Consider the following 21,468-nt stretch of genomic DNA (forward strand, 5'->3'; position numbering starts at 1 on the left):
AAGCCGACGAGAAAAAATTAATTAAAAAGGCAGAAGAATCGCAAAAAGCCAAAAGGCAAATAACAAAGTGAATCGCCCAACGATTCCAAGAGGCTTTTCAATTAAATTGATGAGTGAAATTGGAAGAAGGCGAAACAGGCGAATGGCGAATGGCGAACCGGACAACGATAACATTTATCACAGCGCGCACAATAGAAAGGAGCCGAATGCAGGATGTACTAGTGGCAGTCTTATGTAAATATACATCCAAATACAAAGCCCAGTCCAAAATCCAGGCCAACACAATGGCCCCACGAGCGCCAAGGAAGTTGCCGCTGATAAGCGAATGACAAACAGCAGCTGGCAGGGAGCTGAAAAGGCTGCAGCTGACAGACCAACAAAATGCTTCAAGGATCCAACAAGGTGTATTGTAGACCAAAAACCTTTTTAGCCCTGGCCTGGCCTGGCCAGACCAGGCACTCCGTCAGTCACTCAGTCACTCAGTTAGTCAGTTAGGCAAGCAGCCGTAGCAGTAAATTAATGCAGCGCATAAATTGACTTTTGGCTTATCTCGAAAAACTTCCGCGCCCAAACTGCATTTGCCAGAAGTTGGATAAAGGCGCCTCCACCATAGACTAAAATTGCCAGTTTAATTAGCAGCATAATAAATTAGTCAATGAAACGAGCTCTAAACGACATTGATTTATAGTGAGACAAAGTAGTGTGAAAATTAACTTTGATCTAAGAGTTCTATAGACAAATTTCACTTTCACTAAAAAATCTTTTAATAAAGCTTAGTCTTTATAAACTAATCATGGTATGATCATATGCATATATGTAGATCTATCTATTATTAAGTTCAGGGTATTTTTCTGTGGGGCACTCCCGACTACAGCGACTCCCAACTATGGCTACTCATATAATTCTTTTTTTAACAAACTTAATTGCTATTATCCGTGACAATCCCTAAACTTCACAGCGTTGCGCATTATTTAGAAGCGAAAAGTTTTGATGCCAGTATTTTGTATTTTATAATTATTGTTGCAGTGCCAAAAGTTTACAAGTTGATGTTGTATAAACAAACAGACGGGCAGAGATACTTATATAGACTACATAAAATATATACACTTTATAGTTTTCATTAAAACTGCTGCATGTTTAACAGCATGGAAGAGATGGACGAACCCTCTCCGAGAGTGCAAAATCCCCGTAAGTTGTGCTCGTGCTCCTGTCACGCCCACTGCTAAATACAATGAAAGCTACAAATAAAACAAGTAAGAAAGCTCTAGTCGAGACTGCTCGACTACGAGATCCCCTGAACCCTTGGAGCAATAGATATTTCAATACTTTTTCGCGACTTTCAGCTTACACAAAAACACGCACACACACACACACACACGCACGTACGCACACACAGGTATACATACACACACACGCATACAGACACAAACGCATACACACACACACATACACACACACATACACATACAAGCAACCACGCATAAACACGCATGGGCTGCAGTGTGCGCTTACTATGAGAACTTAATTGTTTAATAACTTTTTTATGGACGTACGATCTTCATGAAACTTTTAGATTATGATTATAACATGAATATGCATGTAATTGCCAAAGCACAAGTCTCTAGTATTTGAAATACGCTTTTTACAAAAGTGATGGTGAGGCGGTGAATTTAGAGGTGGGGGTAAATTTTAACAAAAACCGAAATTTTAATTGTTAGTGTTGAATTTAGAGGTGGGGGTAAATTTTAACAAAAACCGAAATTGTATAAATTGCATATAAGCATACATTAAAAATTTGGAGACTCTAGCAATAAAGGTGTAGAAGATATAATTTTTATAACTGGGTTTCGATAAGTTTTTTTTATCGATAAAAAAAGATCGAGAGGAGTTATCGATTTTTAATGATAAACTTGATATGCGCGCTGTAATTACGGACATTTTAAAAAAATTTGAAGTCTCTAGCTCTTATATCTTCTGAAATCGACGCGTTCATACATACGGACAGACGGACAGACGGACAGACGGACAGACGGACAGACAGACGGACAGGGCCAAATCAACTCAGCTCGTCACCCTGATCAAGAATATATATACTTTGTGGGGTCTGCCACGCCTCCTTCTCCCTGTTACATACATTTCAACAAAACCATTATACCCTGATTTCCCATTGAAAATGGGTTCAGGGTATAAAAAGAAAATGAAATAAATAAATCACGATGGGGAGTCCGATTGCGGAGCAAAATGGCAAAAAGTCGCTGGCTGCATGCTCTGTTAATTTGTTTTCCCTGCTGTTGCTGCTGCTGCTGTTGTTGTTGTTGCTTGCGTTGCAGAGCTGGCTAACTTAAGTTACGCTGAGTTTGTCATATTGCAACAGAAACAAACTGAAACTGCAGTTGAAATTAGAGAAATATTAGCAGCACTTTCTCATTTTTTTTGCAATACTATTCTAGTTGCAGAGTATTCATATAACTTAACAGACCTAAAGGTAACTTAACAGACCTAAAGGTAACTTAACAGACCTAAAGGTCACCTGGATAGACACTTTGGCTTAACATGTTTACATTAGCTGTTTTAGCATAGAGAAAACATTAACAGCAGTTTTAATGCTCGCTCAAATTAACATTCATTTAACAGCAGACTTGACTTAAATCAAAGTCAAGTCAAGTAGTTTAAGGCTATATTTATTTCTTGTGTTTACTCTAGGCTCAATTTGACAGATTTTTTGCTTTGGCTAATTATGTAAATGTGGAATCTATTTTAGCAGCGCGATGCCACATTTCCCGAGGCAGATCTTAACAAGGGTATTTGAAATTAATTTTCAATTAACTTGCAGCTGCTGCCTCAGAGCAACAGGAACACTTCAATAGTCATTTCTGCCGCCCGAAACGGAAGAACGATGTTAAATGAGTTTCACTGCGAGTCTTTGCCATTGGAGCTGGTAATAAATTGAGTTTACTGAGCCTTTTGTTGCTGCCAATTAGAAGAATGGCCGCCCGCTGAGAATGATGCCAATTTCAATTTGGAACCGCGCTGCCTAGCGAAAGTCTTACGCTGACAGCTAACGGCACCTGAGCGCGTCTCTATTGAAAACTCAAATGCCAACAAGAAACTCAAGTTGCGACTTAACCCTTGACAACCGCAAGAAGTAACTGACCCAACGAATTTCACTTTCGAATCTAAGTTGCAAACGCGACTGGCCAAAGACGACACTGTATTTGCGAGGAGGGAGGAACTAAAAAGTTAGTTTCAGAAGTGTCTACGGAGCGTATACGTAATATTTTCAGGGAAGCCAATACGGAACAATGATCTTATCAAAATACTCAGTAGCTCAGTAGACTTGGTCTCAATTGGGTTTAGCTACGAAATATTCAATCTCTAAGAATTATATTAAACAATTTCAATATAAAATGCAATGTTAAAAAACCTTTGTAAACAAATAAAAAATTAATTTTGTTGTCACATTTTCTTGAGAAAATATACAATATTTATTTACAATCAAAAAATTTATTTTAATGCTTAAAATGTCTCGTGTAAATAAATTAAAATAAAACATGTCATTGAGAATACAATATAATATTTATTTATTTGAAGCGATATTTATAGATTTGAATATATATATATATATATATATATATATATATATATATACTTTTTTCATATTTATCAGTTTTAAATATTGTCAGCTAAATCTCTATATTCATTTTATTTGAATTCTCAGTCGAAAACTCTTCGTACTGCCCTCGCTTTATAGGTATATATAGATGTCTGTGCTCCTTGCTACCATTACTGACAATTTGCGCTTCTGGCGCTTGTTACCTGACACTTACTTAGTCCAAGGGGGGGTAGGGGAAGCGCAAGGATGCAGGGAGAATCGGGCCACTGGTCTCTGTTTCAATTGAGTGACAGAGTGTATCAGTTGAGGGATTTTTGCAAATCGCTGTCGCTTGACTGAAATCAGATTAAACTTTGCCAAAGCAATGGAGCAGTTGCAACACCTGCGAAACTCTGGCCAACAGCTAGCCAGCAGCTAGCACAGTCCAGCCCCAGCCTCAACCAGAGCGAGGGAGAAGGACAGTTATATATGTGTATAAAGTGAGAGAGAAAGAGTATAAAAAGAAAAAGCAGAGCACCATAGCTCGGTACACAGATATCCAAATTCAACTTAGTTCAAATCTGCATGGAATATATTTACATAACATATATACATATATATACATATAATATATACATATACGTATGTTTAAGCATGTGTGTGTGTGTGGCATAAAGTTTTAATAGTCTTACATTTTGAGTGCCCTAATGATATGCTAAACTGACTAACGAAAGGTCTACCTTGAAGTTAACCCTGCCCTGCTCACACAACATTCCTTTGTTCCCTCCATCCCCACTCTAGCTGCGGGCCAAACTGTTGCAATTGCAAAAGTTTAGCATCAACCGATGCGGGCCGAATACGGGAGCCAAAAATTAGTTGGCCCAACTAATGCAAACTACTTTGCTTTGCGGGCAACGCTTGGCAATGCACAGCTGGAAATATGCTCACATTTCAATTGCTAACTAAAATGCTGAAGGCTCTGTGAGCCATCAAAGGGCTAAGAGTTTATTTAAGAATTGAATTTTCCTCGAATAAAAGTTGTTTGACACAGGTGAATAGCCGCAGGCTAGATAAATTATATGTTAAATGCATGTGCTATTAGTTACTCTGTAAATGTTAGTTATATTTACTGTTTGACAGATGAGCAGAGAAACTAAAACTGCGCAGGGTAAACGAAAAGGTTCAGCTGATGATGATTGTATTTCGAGATTTTAAGAATGGTTTCTCAATTCAAATACCTCAAGTCACTTTGATTATCAACCTATTCTCAATAAATATTTGATATGTGGGAGATAACAGGCTTAAGCAGAGGTCTACTATGCCAATTTCATTCAAGCTGACTTGGGCCAGAGAGAGCATTGCAAGATTTTGCTATATATTTAATATATCTCAATATATCTCAATATTTAAGTATATCTGAAATATTTTAAACAGTAAATCGTTCAATATATGAAATACATCCTAAATATATATTGTTTTAAATTTAAATTTTATGTAAATTTAAAAATATTTTTGCTATGCTGAATATATTTAATTTTTTTTTTTTTAATATTTTATATATATATATATATATATATATATATATATATATATATATATATATATATATATATATATATAATATTTTGTATTTATTTAAAAATAAAATAAAATATTTTATATTTTCTTTTCAAATATTTTAGCTATTTACATTTAAAAACATTTTATATTTATTTAAAAATATTTTAAAAATATTTAAAAACATTTTATGTATACTTAAAAATATTTTAACTATGCTGCATTAATTATCAATTATATCATTAATATCAAGTATACGCATTTCACGTATATGTCATAATATAAAAATAATAATAATAAATTATAGATAATATTATCTCACTCACCTTGCCCAAATTGACGAAACCGTGCTCCTTGGCAACAGCATCGGCAATGCCGCTGTCACCGTTCGGTATGTGCACCGCCCAGGTGTGCGTATAGTGACCCCCATTGCCGCCCACTTCACGCACGTTCCTGGCACTGCCAGCGCCGCTGTCGCTGCCGCTGCCGCTGTCTGCGCCGCTGCCTGCACCGCTGCTCACTCCAGCGTTCTCATAGTCCAGCACATAGGGCGACAGCAGTGGCGACTGGGCGTGGCCTGGCTCCATTTTGGCCGCGAGACCGACATTAAGTTTACATAAAAACACTACGAGACTAAATTGCAAAAGCAAACGTAATGAAGTCGACGTCGGCGTTTGCGTTTGCGTCGCTTTTGGCTCAATCGAATGTCTTCTGCGAATGCATTTCGTTTTTCTATTGTGTTCCTTGTTTGTTGTTGTTGTTGACGTTGTTAAAAAACTAATGTTGAATAAATTGCAATTGTAATTTAAACTTGTTATATCACATTCATTGATTGTTTGTTGTTGCTGCTGCTGCCGTTGCTGCTGCTGCTGTTGCCAGGTTGAACTTGTTGCAGCAACATTTGCCATTGCCGCTGTTGACTGACAACTTCTTTTGCTAGCAACATGTTGCATTGACTGTACATTGTTTATGTTGCTTATCTCTTGGCTGTATTTACTGTTATTCTTGCTCCTGCTGCTGTTGTTGTTGTTGTTGTTGTTGCTGCTGCTGTTGCTGTTGATGCTGTCGCTATTAGGCTGCCCGCTCCATCGCACCACGTCGTTTTTCATTGTGCGTTCGATTTGTATGCTTTTTAAGGCGTGGCTTTCTATCCGTCTGTTCTAGAGTGCCTTCCTCTGTATATGTGAGTGTGTGTGCGTGTCTGTCTGTGTAACTGTGTTGACTGTTGCTGCCACAGCTTACTCGCCCACTTAACGTTCAGTAGCTGCTGTAATCTCTTTGCTGTCGCACTCAAGCTGCAAGTAGAGCAAAATGATTTCAATTTACATTAACATTTGGTGCACAACAAACAGTTGAGAAATACTTAAAAATTCTACAATATATACACATTTGCAAAAAATCAATCAATGCTTAAATTGGTTAGCAAAAATTAAGAAGCAAAATTTAATATTTCAATAGATTTAATTTTTAGCAATTTTCTCATATTGAGTTTGCTCATATAGAGAGGGATTCTCATACCAAACTTTCACAGCTAACTTCAAAAATTAAAGACAAATGCGTAACTCAACAGCAAATGTTGCTTAGATGGCTCACATAACTCATTCACACAATCAAATCATTTAGCAAAGTCAGGCCGCAACACTTACTAACCCAGCCAACATACTATATGGATTATAGCACATACTCAGCGGAAGCTGACCAAGGGACAATGCGCGAGTGGGAGCCAACACAAAGTTGAGTGCCTGCAAATGACACATTCAATTTGTTAGCAAATATGCTACAGCAGCAGCGGCAGCAGCAGCGGCAGCAGCAGCGGCAGCCAAACTTGCCTCATTAGCAGGCAACTTATGAGGCACAAATGATATCCTGCATGGCCGTCGGCGAAAAAAGAGCTCAAAGCGTATTCGACAACAGAACTTGTTCCACTTGGTTTTTCTGCATAGGCCACTACTTAGCTGGCGGGCCAAATCGCATTGATTATCACCAGGGTCCGGGTCCAAGTCCCAGTCCCAATCCAGATCCACAACAGTCGTTGGCATTGCAAATGAGGCACAGAAATTGGTCGACTGGATTTTGACTAATGCCATTGTCCAAAATATGTCCATGACTGATGATGTGCCCCCTGGAGGCCAAACAACCAACGGCCGATGGCTAAAGCACTGTCTGTCATATTTGGCCCGGCCATTGTGATTGAGTGTAGCTGGATTTCAGGATATGCAGTTAGCGCGTAATTAAAGCCATGGCTTGAACGGAAATGCGCAGCACTACCACCTCCGCCGCCAGCTCCACCGCCATCAAGGCCAGCATATCAACCGCCCGAACGGATATTGTGGTGTGCGACGTTTGGACATGGTAATCAATAGCCAAGTGGATAGGAAATTGAATTTTCATGCGACAATAGCAGCATTCCAATCACTGCGCCACCCAAAGCCCCAACTCCTCTGTCTGACAATATATTTGACTTTATTTTCGGTTGTTCGATTTGAAGTACCATTCACAGAAATTTTATATATAAAAATAATGAATTTTTTTAAAAATACATTTTTTAAGAGCTCAATTTACATAATGCAAAGGTTTATTAAACTAACTAAATAAATTAAACTATTTTCTCGTCAGATAACTATGTTGCAGGGAGAGGGAAAAACATTACCAATCTTTAAATTTTTTAATTTGTAATCGAAAATGTGAAGAATTGAAGGAAAGTGACTGACAGAGGAAGACATAGATCACGGCAAAGAGATAAAATTTATTGCTATATTTATGAATTTGTCAGTTAAAGTATCTATATAGGAAAAAAAAAAGATATTAGTCTAGCTGGAAAAACGAGTTTGAACAAATTTCAAATCAAATCTCTGTATAAGCAATAGAGGTTTATGCATATTATATTGTATATATTATATACAGTAGAATCTGGCTATAACGACTCCACTTACAGCATCCGCCCGGTTCTGGTCCCCAGACAAACTTATACGGTTTTTGAATTTACTGGGTATAACGACGGTCCCTTGAGCAGACTCTACTCTATATACTATACTCTATATGAAATGTTGCTCTAATGAAGTTAATATTGTTTCAAGCTGGACTGGATGTACAGTCGAACAAATTCATATTTTAAAGGTACTCTATTTTCGACTGCATTAATATTTTTGCAGCCACATTTTACACTATTTTTACAATATATTAAAAATGTTTCTATACAATTATTTTCAAACATAGAACAATTTAACAATTTTGCAACCGTTCGTCTCAACTAATCCATGCGTGTTCTGATCAAACGCACCGTCACCTTATCATGCTCAATGAGATAAACTCTGGCCCCATAGCCACTGATTATATCACGGCCGCCGGATGCGACCGATGCGCGCGAAATCGCCTCGAAGAGCCCATCGGAATCCAGGTTGGGATGCCACAGTGATTCGCAAGTGCCCAACATTTGATCTGTACAGGTGCCCACGACAACGAAATCAGGTGAGTCAATTGTACAACCGAGCAGATCCATGGAGGATACGTAGGGTTCCAGGGTATATGGATCCATGCCAGCAATAATGGGCTCCACGTAGAAGGGAGCAAAGCGATGCTCGTAGAGCATTTGAGAAAGAAGTTCCGTTAGAATTTTCGGCGTTATAAGAGAGCCCGTATTGACCTCATACGCATGCCTGCGATGGCCCAAACGCTGCTGGACTGTCAATATGTCCGTCTGCAGCCCAGTCAGACCGATGTACAAGCGCGGCGCCAAGTTGAAGATCTTCTCAAACTCCTCGCCAGCCGTATACGAGGGCAGGCAGAAGCGACGATCGGTGCTAATAGCCACGCAGTCCTTGCCCCGCATGGCAATCACGCAGCCATTGCAAGACCCGACCATTTGGAGCTACAAAGTATTACTATTTATATACAAAAATAGAATTCGTTGTATGTGGGGTCTGTGAAAACTTTGTAATGAAACGATTCGAGAGTTGAACCCAAGCTCATAAATGCTGAAGTTGTTTTCATAGGTTCGCCTGATTAAGTGCCCCCATTGAACTAAATATATTTATAGATATACATAAGCCATCAAATTGTGCAACAAATTTTATTTCTGGCTAAGTCCTGGGCAATAAATAAAGTTTGCAAAAAAGAGTAGCTTAAAAAAAAGTCATTAAAAACTTGCACGAAAACTTTTGGGACTTGCCCACAATTTTCGCAGCGCTCTTATCGGCTGGAATGCACATGAATGCACATACAACACACACACACACACACACACACACACAGACACACATGAGCACACATACCTACAAGCAGATTGCATGGCATGCGCCTTTTGTACAAGGACTTCCGCACTAAAGTCAAGCCCTTTTCCCATAGACTTCCTGGCAGGACTTGCACGACTTTTGTCATCCAATGCTCGGCGTCTGGTAAACTTTGACTTTGACTGACGGCATTTGTCAGCGGCAGACACAAAGTAATCATTACGTCTGCACTAGCATTCGACGAACTAGACGCAGCGAGCGCACACTAAGCGTATACTTAATATTAAGAAAATAAGTGCCTGTCAGCGCCCGGTTGGCCCACCCACCCACTGGAGAAAAAGAGAGAGACCGCGCGCGCCAGCGAAAAGTGCAAAATGGTGTCAAAGTCAACGACAAAAACATCATCAACAAACAACAACCACATTTTGTACACCAAAGCAGTGCTGTGGGCGTGGCGAGCGGAGCAACTGCAACTGCAACTGGCGATGACGTCAGCCCGTCTACAACACTCCAAGTGTAAAACTGTTGCAACGTTAACTTGACAGCTTGAGACAAATTGAGATGTTGTTTTTTAACAACACTTCTCGATGCCAGCGCAGGGCGAAAATTGATGTGCAGCGCCCCAACCGACCGACCCACCGACAGAGCGACGAACTGACACGTGGAAAGCGCTGAAAGCTCACAGCATCAGCTGCATTTTAAGCAGTCTCAGGTGTAGCTAGCGTATCCGTATATAGGTCAATATGCTTATTGGATTATTTATACAGCGTTTACACTTCGTGCCAATCCAATCAGTCAACTAGAGTGAATCCAATTTGATTTTCAAATTAGCCTAAACGAAGCTTACGAATCAATGAAGCATTTATAGCAATTAAAGGTCAAGATATTTATTTTATTATTATTATTATTGAAAATGTGAGCATGTGAATATGTGTGAAATGGCAGAGCCCATGCAATAAATATATTCCTGATCAGGGAGTCGAACTGAGTGAATATAGTCTACTGTTGAGTCTAATCAACTGATGGGGACAGCTTTAACCATAAATAGTTAGTAGAATGATATAAAACAAGGCCCCAGCACTTTTTGTATAATTTAAGAGGATGTCAGGCGTGCCTCACATGGCAATTTCTGCTGCAAGTTTACGATATTTAAAAATCAATTAAGAACACCGCAATGTAGAATCTTGTAGGCCTGCTACAAAAAGAAGAAAATTGTAATTCACTTTTGATTTCAAGCAACAACAAGAAAGTAGTAGATGGCAAGCACAAGAAATTGGTTTGTGGTACAGTTTCCTGCGGCCAATGTCCTTTGAAGAGCTCAACGAGTTGAAGGCTCATCAATTTACAATCAGGCGCCACAATGGAAACACCTAAAACGCAAGCAACCAAAGAGCACAAGGCAAAACAAAAATTGCAGAAACAAAAAAAAAAAAAAAAATAGTTGCAACTAGCCGCAAGCCGAGCTCAAAGTGCAAGAAGTTGGCAAACAAAAAAGCTGAAACAGTAACAAATCCACAAAACAAAAACAAAGAAAACAAAGAAAAAGTGCAATAGATATAGCTGCAGTGATGTAGGCTGTAGGCAGCTTTGCGTAAACAGTCTGACACTTGGTTGCTTGAGGCTGCCTTTGTGGTTAACCGGAGCAGAAGCCGAGAGAAGCTGAGAAGCAGAGAGAAAGAGAGAGAGAGAGAGAGAGAGAGAGAACAACTAGCTATGCATTTTGAAAACCGATGCCAAAACACATTAAGCCTGATGCCTTTGTAGGCGCCGGCAGCAGCAGTTAGCAGCTTAAAAAGAAGGCTACAGGAGTCAAAAGCCAGCAGTTGCAATTGCAAAACAGAGCCGCTGGTGGCAGGGGGCGTGGCACTGCTATTTCTAATGTAAGACTGTGTGTGTGTTTGCGAGCTAAAGCTTTTAGTGAATATGCATGTGTGTGTGTGTGTGTGTGTGTGAGTGTTTGCGTATTTGTGGCTATGCCTACTTCCATTTGCTGCTGTGGCTGTTTTAGTTTCTACTTTAATGATGGTTGCCACAAAGCCAAATATGCCGCGCTCTAACACCCGACTCTTCTTCATCTGCTCCAGCGCTTAGAGTTCTTTTTCCTCAAGCCACAATCGCGGCGGCAACTGGAGCACAAAGTCAACAACAAATGGGCCCGGTTAACGCCCGCAGAAAAGCGGCTGTCAGCTGCGTTTCCTTTCTGCATTTCCATTTTTCTCGCAGTGCAAGCCTGAAGAAAGCACTACGAAGTAGGCAAAGGCGTAACATAATAGTCGATGTGCAGCTGGGGGCATGTCAAGAACGAGTCGCATTCACACAAAGTGCACACGAAATGTCAGTGCAACCACAGAAAAAAATAATAATAATGATAAATAAATAACGTACAGAAAAAAACGTTGTTTCTTAACCTAGTCTGCACTTGGGTGTATGTAAGACTAAATGGTTTCTGCCGCTGACAACGCAAAGTGCTCCAGATATACCTCACAAAAAAATACACAAAAACAAAAAAAAAGTATTGCACTGAAATTTATTTCAGTTGCTTTTCATAAAAAAGGAAACAAAAATTTATTCATTTTAATAACTCTTTCTGTAGAACACTTTATTTGATTTAACTATATTTTGCTTTCCATTATATTTAGCTTATTTGTTTTTAATGACATACAAAATATGTTGCTCGCTTTACTATATCGAATAAATATTTTGGAGTCATATTGATTAATTAAGAGTAAGAGTTTAATGAAAAAAAAAAAAAAAAAAAATTAAAAAAAAAAAAACAACTAAGCAAAATTGAAATTATAATTATTATATTTATTTTGATAAATTTTTTTCCTTCGCATGTCTCTTTCCATTTTATTTAAATTATTATTATTCAATTTTAATAAATATTCACTTATTTTTATAAGAGACCTCAATTTAATAAAAGCTAAATCACAAATTGTTTATTAAATATATTTAAAGAATACGAACTGATTTTATCTTGAGATCAAATTAAATGAATGTGATTTAATCTTTTTTAAGCTTGTAAAATCCTTTGCACATATCGCTCTTCATTCATTTACCTTTGGAACGACTCAAATTGGCTTTGCCGACGAGTTAAATTTATTAACACTGCATTCGGTGTGAATGAATCCATTTGGCTGCAAAGTGCATTAAGGGAATGCAACGCCTTATGCAAATGGCCAACAGAATTGTAATTATTTGGTTTGGTTTGGCTTGGTTTGCATGCCGCAAGCATGCCCGCATCTGATGTGAAATGAAATGCAATTATTATATATGTATGTACATATATACATATATAATATATACAGTATATATTTCCTTCATACATCGAACTTTCAGAGCGGGTATACCATACCCTATTATCGCGAGATTCATTTGCGAAATTAACTGCACGCGTTGGCAACAAATGGCGGCTTAAAGCGCTCGTCCCTATTCAGTGGCTTGAATAACGCTTAATGCGAGCATCGTCAGCTCTGACAAAGACCTCCAAGTATGCAATGTCTTTAAAAATGTATGCCAAAACAAAGGCACAGGCACAGGCAAAGGCAAAGGCAGCGCCAACCAGCAACAACAACATCTGCCTCAAGTGCTGCTTGCAAAAAGCCTCTCGAGGGCCGCAGTTAAACTGAAGTTCAACTCGCTGCTCATAAACAACGCAGCATAATTATTCCCTCACTTTTCTACATTTTTACTCTTTTGACGTTAAACAAAGAGTCTGTAAGTGCTTCACTAAGCCATGCCAAACCAGCGAATACTCTACATATCTTACTCTTTCTGAATATTGCAAAACAAAGACTACATTTGAGAACTAATTTATGCAAACTGAAAAAGAAAGACAAAAACCTATGGGATACAGCAAATATTAATAATAATTAATATTTCATAAAAAGAATTTCCATTTCGAGACTTTCTCTTTATCAAATTAATTTTCATTCGTTCCGATAAAAGTCAGAACAATCTCCTTCTTTTATAATAAAATTCGCAAACTGAAGACGAAACCTAAGAGCCTTTGGGATATAACGAAGATTCGGATTAAATATAAAATATGTTTAATAATAATATTTAATATTTAATAAAAATAATTTCCATATCTAGAAGTTCTCTTTAACAAATCAAAGAAGAAACTAAAGTCTTCAAGATATAACAAAAATATCAACATTGCATATTTATAATAAGTATTTCCGTCTCTGGATTTTCTCCTTATCAAATTAAATTTCACTCATTCTTTTAGCTGCAATAAAAATCCTTCATCATGATATTAAAGTTGGCAAACAGCCGCAGAAGGTTATGTAGACCCGACTTAGGTAAGGTAGAATCAGCTGCCTAGGGCCGCACAGTGGCAGGATAAGGCAACAGTATTTCCTCTTTCCAATTACCTTGTTGATGCTGCTGATAAGGATGCAACGAGCTACGAGCTGCTACAGGAACATGCAACAACAGAAAAGGATAGCATTCGCTTGCTCTTGCAGTTGCTGTTGCTGTTGCAATCGTAGGTGAGGCTTTATGGCACTTTAGTGTTTTAGCTGAGGGAGATGGAGCTATGGAGATCAGTCCTTGACAGCACTGCACATCTTTGTTGGGAGCAGGCATTAGTGTTGACAATGAAAATTAAAATGCCTCCACGCTTTACTCTAAAATTACAGCCACACGCACACAGACACACACACACACACACATACGTGCAAATCTGTACATGTATCTAAAGCAAATATTCACTGCTCTGATTTGCAGCGGCGTCTAGTCAGTTTTTTGTTGTGCACATTTAGTGGCATTCGGTATTTTGTTTTTGTGTGTGTGTGTGTGTGTTTTTTTTTTTTTTCGTGTGTGTTTTGGTTTTAGGTTGCGAGCCACAGAAATGCAAATCAACAAATCAACAACTTAATATGCGCACATTTTCTGCCAGTCGCAACAGCAGCAGCAGCAGTTGCATTTGCATCAACAAAAAACTGCACTAGCAAAGCAAAAACCAAGCTAACGAATAAATATGGCCAAAGCTGGGCATGTGCAGCTAGATACCCTGTAATTTAGTAAACAAACAAAAAACATAATTTCTGTTATTTAAATTTATGTGAAAAATAATTGTCAATGCTTGTAAATATAAATGCGACACCAAAATTCCTATACATTTACAGGGTATACTAACAGAAAATATAAATACATATAATAGATGTATAGAAATTGGCAATCACTTATTCTCCCTTTAGTTTTAAGATTATATCCAACATATACAGATATACTCCCATGGAAATGTCTAACTACAGGGTATATATATACAGGGTATACATATAAAGCGTTGCGAAATATTGGCATCGCGATTAGCATGCACAGAGGGCATTGCATACTTTTAAGGGCGGGCAGCTGGCACTCGCTAGTTACGTGGAGAAATTTATGCGTGCCTATTCATCGATTTCTTTTCCACCTCCGCCACAATTCACTTTCTTTTTTTTGCAGCAATTTACACCTTAAACTGAGCGGTTTTTGTGCCACCATTTCAATTAAACATACCGGGTGTACACTGTTTGCCTGGAAACTATTTGTAACGTGCTGCAGTTTGGGTTTGGAGATATTAATTATCGATTCGAATACCAAATGAGCAGAAGCGAACACATGCACATGCATCAAAAATATGCAAGAGTAGTGAACATGTTCAAAAATATGCATTTGGCGTTTTCTTAATTGTGTATCTATTAAAAAATTAACAACAAAAAACAGTTTTCAATTTTTTTTTTTTTTTTTTTTTCAAACCAATCTGAGACTTATGTACGATGTTTGGGGTAGTCCGAATTCATTGAGATTTACGCAATCATAGACAAATGAAGACGTGGGAGTCTCTTTAGAGAATTCTAGAACAGGAAAGTCGACGATCTAGCTAAGTAGGTAACTGACCTAAACTAAAATAAATAGAGAGAGCATATATTCGTTTACCATACTCAATTTATCTTCTCCTGCGGTAATTTATCACATTTTTTGCTATCGATTAATATTTGTACTTGTCTTTTAACGATACCATTTTCAGTATAAAAGTTTGCTGGGTTTATTGTCATCGTGAGTCTAAACCCTATAAATTCTTGGATATATGATTAATCCCACTCCTATACTTTTAGCTAACCATTTTTTTGTATTTCCGACTAAAGCAATTTTAAAATAAATAAATAAACAAAAACAAATCGCAGCTAATGTTTTCAATCAGTGTAAATTAAAATTTTAATTGCCAAACAAACCTCAAATATGTCAGAGAAAACTAATTTTGATTTGTTTAGCGGTTTTCCAGCAATTTTAGCCGCTAAGTAAAAAAAAAAAAAAAAAAAGGAAAACCCAAAATAACAGAGGGAACCACAAAACAAATTGTCATAAAGTTTGTCATGTCGACATGTTTGCGAAGCGTCAATAAAAATTAAAACGAAAAGCCAAAAAGCCCGTGTAAGGTGGCAGCCACAACACGGCACACACACCACAGATGGGCACACACACACACACATGGCCAGCCTAGGTAAGCTGTTGTTGTGTGTAATTTAAACAATTAAAAAGTTTGGCGCGCTGTTAACTCTGTTTATTTCATAGTTCAACTTGCAGTGTTGCAACAAACTTTTCATGTTGCTTGTGTTATTTGCATGACAAATTGTTGTTGCTGTTGCTGCAGCAGCAGTTGCTGTTGTTGTTATTGTTGTTGTTCCGTTTGCTGTTGCTGCTGATGGCAACAACTATTGAGAAAGTTGCTGCCGTGTTGACATTTTGACAACACGAGCTCGTGTTGCATGAACTCTGTGCTGCAGGTTCGCCACAATGTTAAGCCGTTAATGAGTTGCATTTATACGTTGGCCCCTTCCTCTCGCAGCCCACCCGCTCCACTTTCCACTTTGGACAGCCTCACTTCGTCACTCTATAGCCAGCTTAGCTTGCCGCTTCTTTCAGCCTTCCTTTTTAGCCTCCATATTTGCGCACAACTTCATAAGCAACAGCAACAGCAACAGCAGCAGCGTTAGCATCAGCATGAGCTCCTCCTCTAGCTCCTGCCTGCTGCTGATGCAGCACATTGTGCCATGTTCCCCTCACTCCGCGAGCAACACACGCTACTGCACTTGAGCTCGAGTGTGAGGCTTAGCGTCGCCATGTTGCATGCCCCTCCTCCTGGTGCAGTGCAGCGGTTGTCACAACAACCTCGACACTGTACACCATGTACAGTGAAGCCTCATGCATATGCAAAACCAGAAATTGTTCTATATTCCCTACAAGTGTACCAAACTCTACTAATCAACACAATTTTAATGCAGATCGGGCACACACTAAAAGCAAATCTGTGCCAGCTACGAGTTCTACATGCATCGGTAATAGTTTTCCATTAGTTTTCTTTTTTCCCAGCTACGTTTTTCGCTCTACAATTTCATTTTACCATTTTTTCACAACGTTTTCCGCGCTGACAGCGGAAACACTAATTTTCAGTTATTAGCGAAATGTCAAAACAAATGACAACGCGAATTTTCCAGGCTACGTTTTTCACACAGTTTTTCCATTTACGAGAGCATGTTTGAATGTGTGTGAGCATTTGAATTACTTAACTGGAAAATTGCGCTGGGAAATTGTTGCAAGCGTTGATTTTCAGGCAAATTTTAAATGACTTTGAAACACTTTTTCAACAACAAATTTAAATGGCTGAAGAGGATTTTTTCTTTGTTTAAAATAAAACATTAAGTTTTAGATATATCACAGCCTAAAATGCCTTTCGCACATAAATAATTTTTCGAGGCTGACTATAAATTTGAGCCATATGCCATGCACCATTTGTCACCGCAGGAAGAACAAGTAAATCCGCGGCCAATAAACAAGTCACAAAAATACTTGAAGAACGAGGAAAGAAACTCAGATTTTTGCACGATTACGCGAAATGGAACCCAATGCTACCCAGTCACAATGGCAGCAACAACAAAGCAGATTACACAAAGCGGCATGCACTCAGCGCCCAAAAGAATGCAACAAAATGTGGCACACACACACCCACACACAGACACACCCACACACAGACACACCCACACACACAGGGAAGGACCGAGATGCAAAGCTTTGAGTGCACGAATGAAACAAATTGATATGCAAATGTGCGCCGAGCACAAGAACAGAATACAGGAAAGCAAAAAAAAAAAAAAAAAAAAAAAATGAAAGAAATGAAAAAATGCAAAATAAGAAGTAATAATAAAAAGAGCGTAAGCGACAGAGTAGTAAAAATTTGGGGAATGGGACGAAAGCTGCTTGGATAAGCGACTTGTGCTTCCGCTTGGCTATTGTGAACCTCGCACTGCACCAGACTGACAGCTGCAAGTGGCAGACGGCAAGTCGGCATCAAATCAGTTTCATAATGTTTCCGCCGGTAAAGTTGTTACCAACAGAAAAAAATAAAACAAAATATTACGAAAAATAATCCGAGTGTGTAAATGTATTTATGTATATTACGTATACGACACGCCATCAATAATTTTACAACAATTTATGGCTATACCGCAACAAAAAGAAATTCTATTTGAAAATTTTTGAATATAACAAAAGGAATATAAAGTAAGAGAGCTTGAAGAAAGTGAACTAAGGAATACCCTAATTATATATTATATATTTTTTTAATATTATATGAAAATAGATATTAAATATATTTAAGATAAAATGTATATGATGTGACATGGGATAGTATCGAATAAAATAGAAAGCTTACGTACAGTAAGTAATGCCATCTTGTTGAGGATATTAAGGATCGTAGTCTCTCTTACTATTCTATTCGACCCTTAGTTTTAAAAAAATATAAATTCAATAATATTCTTAAGCCGTGTTTACTCTGTCTAGCTGAAAGTCTGCTACGCAACGACTTTATTCTTCTTTCTGTCCATTGTCATGCTTATAGGGAATATAGTATAAAAGTCGCCGAAGGCGTAGTATTGCGAAGAAAATATTTCTGCCCAGAATAAAGTTAAAAAAAAAAATGAAATGAAATAAAAAATTGGCCAAACTTTTGCACGGAATTCAATTTGACGTAACTTTCTCGCTGGCTTTTTCTATCAACATCAGCTGGCGGACTTTTTAGTATGCATTTGTGTGCGGCAAAAGTTTGCACATTGATTGAAATGCGAAAGGCAGCATAGCCGACACACACTTACAAATTGATATATATATATATATATATATATATACCATATCTAATATTCAGTTGTTGAACTAATGAGCAGTCGACGCCGGCCTGCAGAATAAAATTTGTATTTGCGGCAAGCAAAAGTCATGACAGCCATAAAGAAAACTTTAAATGCTTTTCCAGTTGGTTCAGCTGCCAAATGTTGCGCAAGTTTTTCTGCACAAAGAGCTTGAACTGAACTTGAGCTGACCTGACTTTTGTCGCTCACCCCCCTACCGCCCTCATTGTTATTGGGACCAGCTAAGAAGTGTGTGCATAATGAGGCGTGTCAGATGTCAGTTCAGAGGCGGCAAAAGAATTGTTTGTGGAAGTTAAATGACCTCAAGAACTTTGAAATTGAAACTTGTCAAACAAAATGTTACAATCATCATCAGAGAGCTGTGATACAAATTTGATGAAGAAATTACTTCAAGCAACTAAATGTCAAATATGCAAAGCTAGACTAATCTTATATTTTATTACTCTTTCTATTTGCTTTTATTTTCCGCTATTCCATTTACAAATCAAACGCTTATCGATAAACTCTGGTTACAGAACATTTTCAAAGCATTCCATTCATAGTAGAAAAAATACTAGAATTCCTTTCATTTTTTTCTTTTTTGCATCTAACCGCAATGAATGATTGGAAAGCGACTCGAAAACGACTTCAATGATGCGTAAATGGCATCAAATGCGAAAAATTACATTCAAACGATTTGGACACTCAGAAATGCACAAAAGCAAGCAAAGGTGAGCAAAAAAAGGCGAACAAAAGGACTAAACGTAGCGCAGCGAACAAGGTAAACAAGAGCCCAAGCACAAAAAAAAAAAAGAGGAGAAGTTAAAAATGGTGTGGAAAAATCGAGCCTGCTGGACTAAACGCTTAACGAACAGGCACAACAGCAGAGTTACGATGATGATGGTGATGTTGATGATGATGATGTTGATGCTGACATGGATGGGAATGCTGATGATGAAGTCGTGAATGATAATGAAATGGCAGGAGCGAGGCCAGCACTGTGCTCTATTCTTTCTGAATGGCCTGCCATTCAGCATCATGACTTAATAAATACGTGAACAGGCTGGCCAGGTGTTAGCGTCGGCTATACGCGTAGCGAAAGGAGCATTTTCGCATCAATGCTCACGAAATTGACAAAAATGAAGTTGAAAATCCGTGTAGCCCTTTTGTTCCTACTACCGCTTGGCTGATTGATGTCGCTGATTGAATGAAACTCACTGTTGCAGCACGAACAAAAAACTTTGGCCTATGGGCTTAAAATACTGATTGGAATGCCAGCTGAGCAAGTCCGCAAAATATTCCACATCATCTGTGCTTTTTTTTAATTTTCTACATTATTTTTTATTTTTTTTTTTCGTTCATCCTGTTTGCCTCCACGTTGTTTGCAACACGCAATAACAATAAAAATACTCTTCTGCCTCGCCACTTGGCAACCCTTATCTGACTTATTTCCGAGTGCTCGCTCTGTCTGGCAACCCCCCTCCCCCACCCATCTCGCGTTTCAGTTTAAACTGTTTGCCGGCATGCACAAACATGTCGGCGGCGCCACTGTTGCCATTTTTTATTTACCATTTGCCATTCAAGAACCACAAAAATAACAACAAGCAAAATATGTTCGCAATATGTTTCTAATTGCCACTGCACGAACACGGCACAAAAGGAACAACTTTTTCCCATTTTCATTTCGAAGAAGACGTGCGCTGATTTTCAGTACCCACTGTCTGCACTAGAGATGCAGGTAATCAAAATTTTCAATCCTGCCCTGCATATTGATAGGCTCCAGGGCACGAAACATCAAATTGGATTTCATATTGCAAATCGAACAAATTTATTTTCAATATTCACAAATAAGAATTTCATATACAATAAATAATAGAATTCATTGCTGCAACAACTTTACCTTCTGCCTAAGGATTAACGTGCAAGGAATTATATGTAGGGCGGTGCTTACCTGGAAAAACAATCAGTGACTGTATATAAGAAATAACAAGTAATACAAAAAATGATTGTAAAAAGATATTTAATCTTCACTCTCTTACTTATATAACTATCTCTCTCTTTACATATTTCCCTTTAATTTTTTACTTTATGTCTCCTTCTTGCACTTGAGCTGCATTACTTAAGTCTCTCTCATTTTTCTCAAAGAGAGAGGGAGAGAGAGAAGCGAAAAATCAAGGATCTGTAAAAGATATAAATATTTTTGTCTCTCTCTATCTTTGTCTATCTCTTCTTCGCGCCCATTTCTACTCCAAATTATTCCTTCCTTCCTCCAACTATCTTTTTCGGTCTCTATCTCTCTATTTGTGTTCTCTCTCTCTCTTTCTATCTATCTCGCTGTTTGTGTTCACTCTCTCCTTATCTCCCGATTTGTGTGTTCTCCCTCTTTCTCTAATTGCTATCTATTTATATTTCTCTCTCTCTCTCTCTCGCTCTTACTTGTATTTATTCTATCTCCCATTTAATCCACCTTAACATGTCTTGCTCACTCTCTTTCGGTGTCTACTTTATCAAACCTCTCTTACTATAATCCTCTCCTTTCCCATTCTCTCACTTTGATATTGTTCAAGAATTTCCATAATACGTATGCCGCACAGACATAAATTCCTCTACTTTCCTTCGCAATCCTTTAATGGAACTCAACGTAAATTACCCCAAGTATCTCACAAGCGTCTGCGAATATTTGTTTTTTTTTTTTTTTTTTTAAAGGATAAACGATATAAAAGTGGAAATCCACTCGAGACTCAATAGAAAACTATGGAAAAATGCAAAATATTTGCATGGCAAATGACGGCAAGCGATGGAAATGGAGAAAACCATAAAATTATACAAATAAACTAATAAACGGGCGGCATAAATAAAACGCGGGGCATTCGAAGGGCGATTTGCATTCGAAAGGCTTACGACTATGCTAAACAGCAAATGC

At 38.1% G+C, this 21,468-nt stretch overlaps 2 protein-coding genes across 6 annotated transcripts in view; both read right to left on the minus strand.

The window, feature by feature from the left end:
- Positions 1-21,468, minus strand: part of LOC6574314 (furin-like protease 1) — a 173,644-nt gene that overhangs the window by 61,234 nt on the left and 90,942 nt on the right. For all 5 annotated transcript variants that reach the window (XM_032727991.2, XM_032727990.2, XM_032727994.2 and 2 more), the window contains one exon: positions 5,476-6,444. In XM_032727991.2, the coding sequence (XP_032583882.2) occupies positions 5,476-6,258 (783 nt within the window). In that variant the 5' untranslated portion in view covers positions 6,259-6,444. The remainder of the gene's footprint in view (positions 1-5,475; positions 6,445-21,468) is intronic.
- Positions 8,400-9,011, minus strand: LOC6574318 (proteasome subunit beta type-3). Its single transcript, XM_002000337.2, has one exon. It carries the CDS (start codon positions 9,009-9,011, stop codon positions 8,400-8,402), a length of 612 nt encoding a protein of 203 aa, XP_002000373.2.

This window comes from Drosophila mojavensis, unplaced genomic scaffold, assembly GCF_018153725.1.
Source record: "Drosophila mojavensis isolate 15081-1352.22 unplaced genomic scaffold, ASM1815372v1 contig_277, whole genome shotgun sequence".
In the NCBI taxonomy this organism is placed as follows: Eukaryota; Metazoa; Arthropoda; class Insecta; order Diptera; family Drosophilidae; genus Drosophila; species Drosophila mojavensis.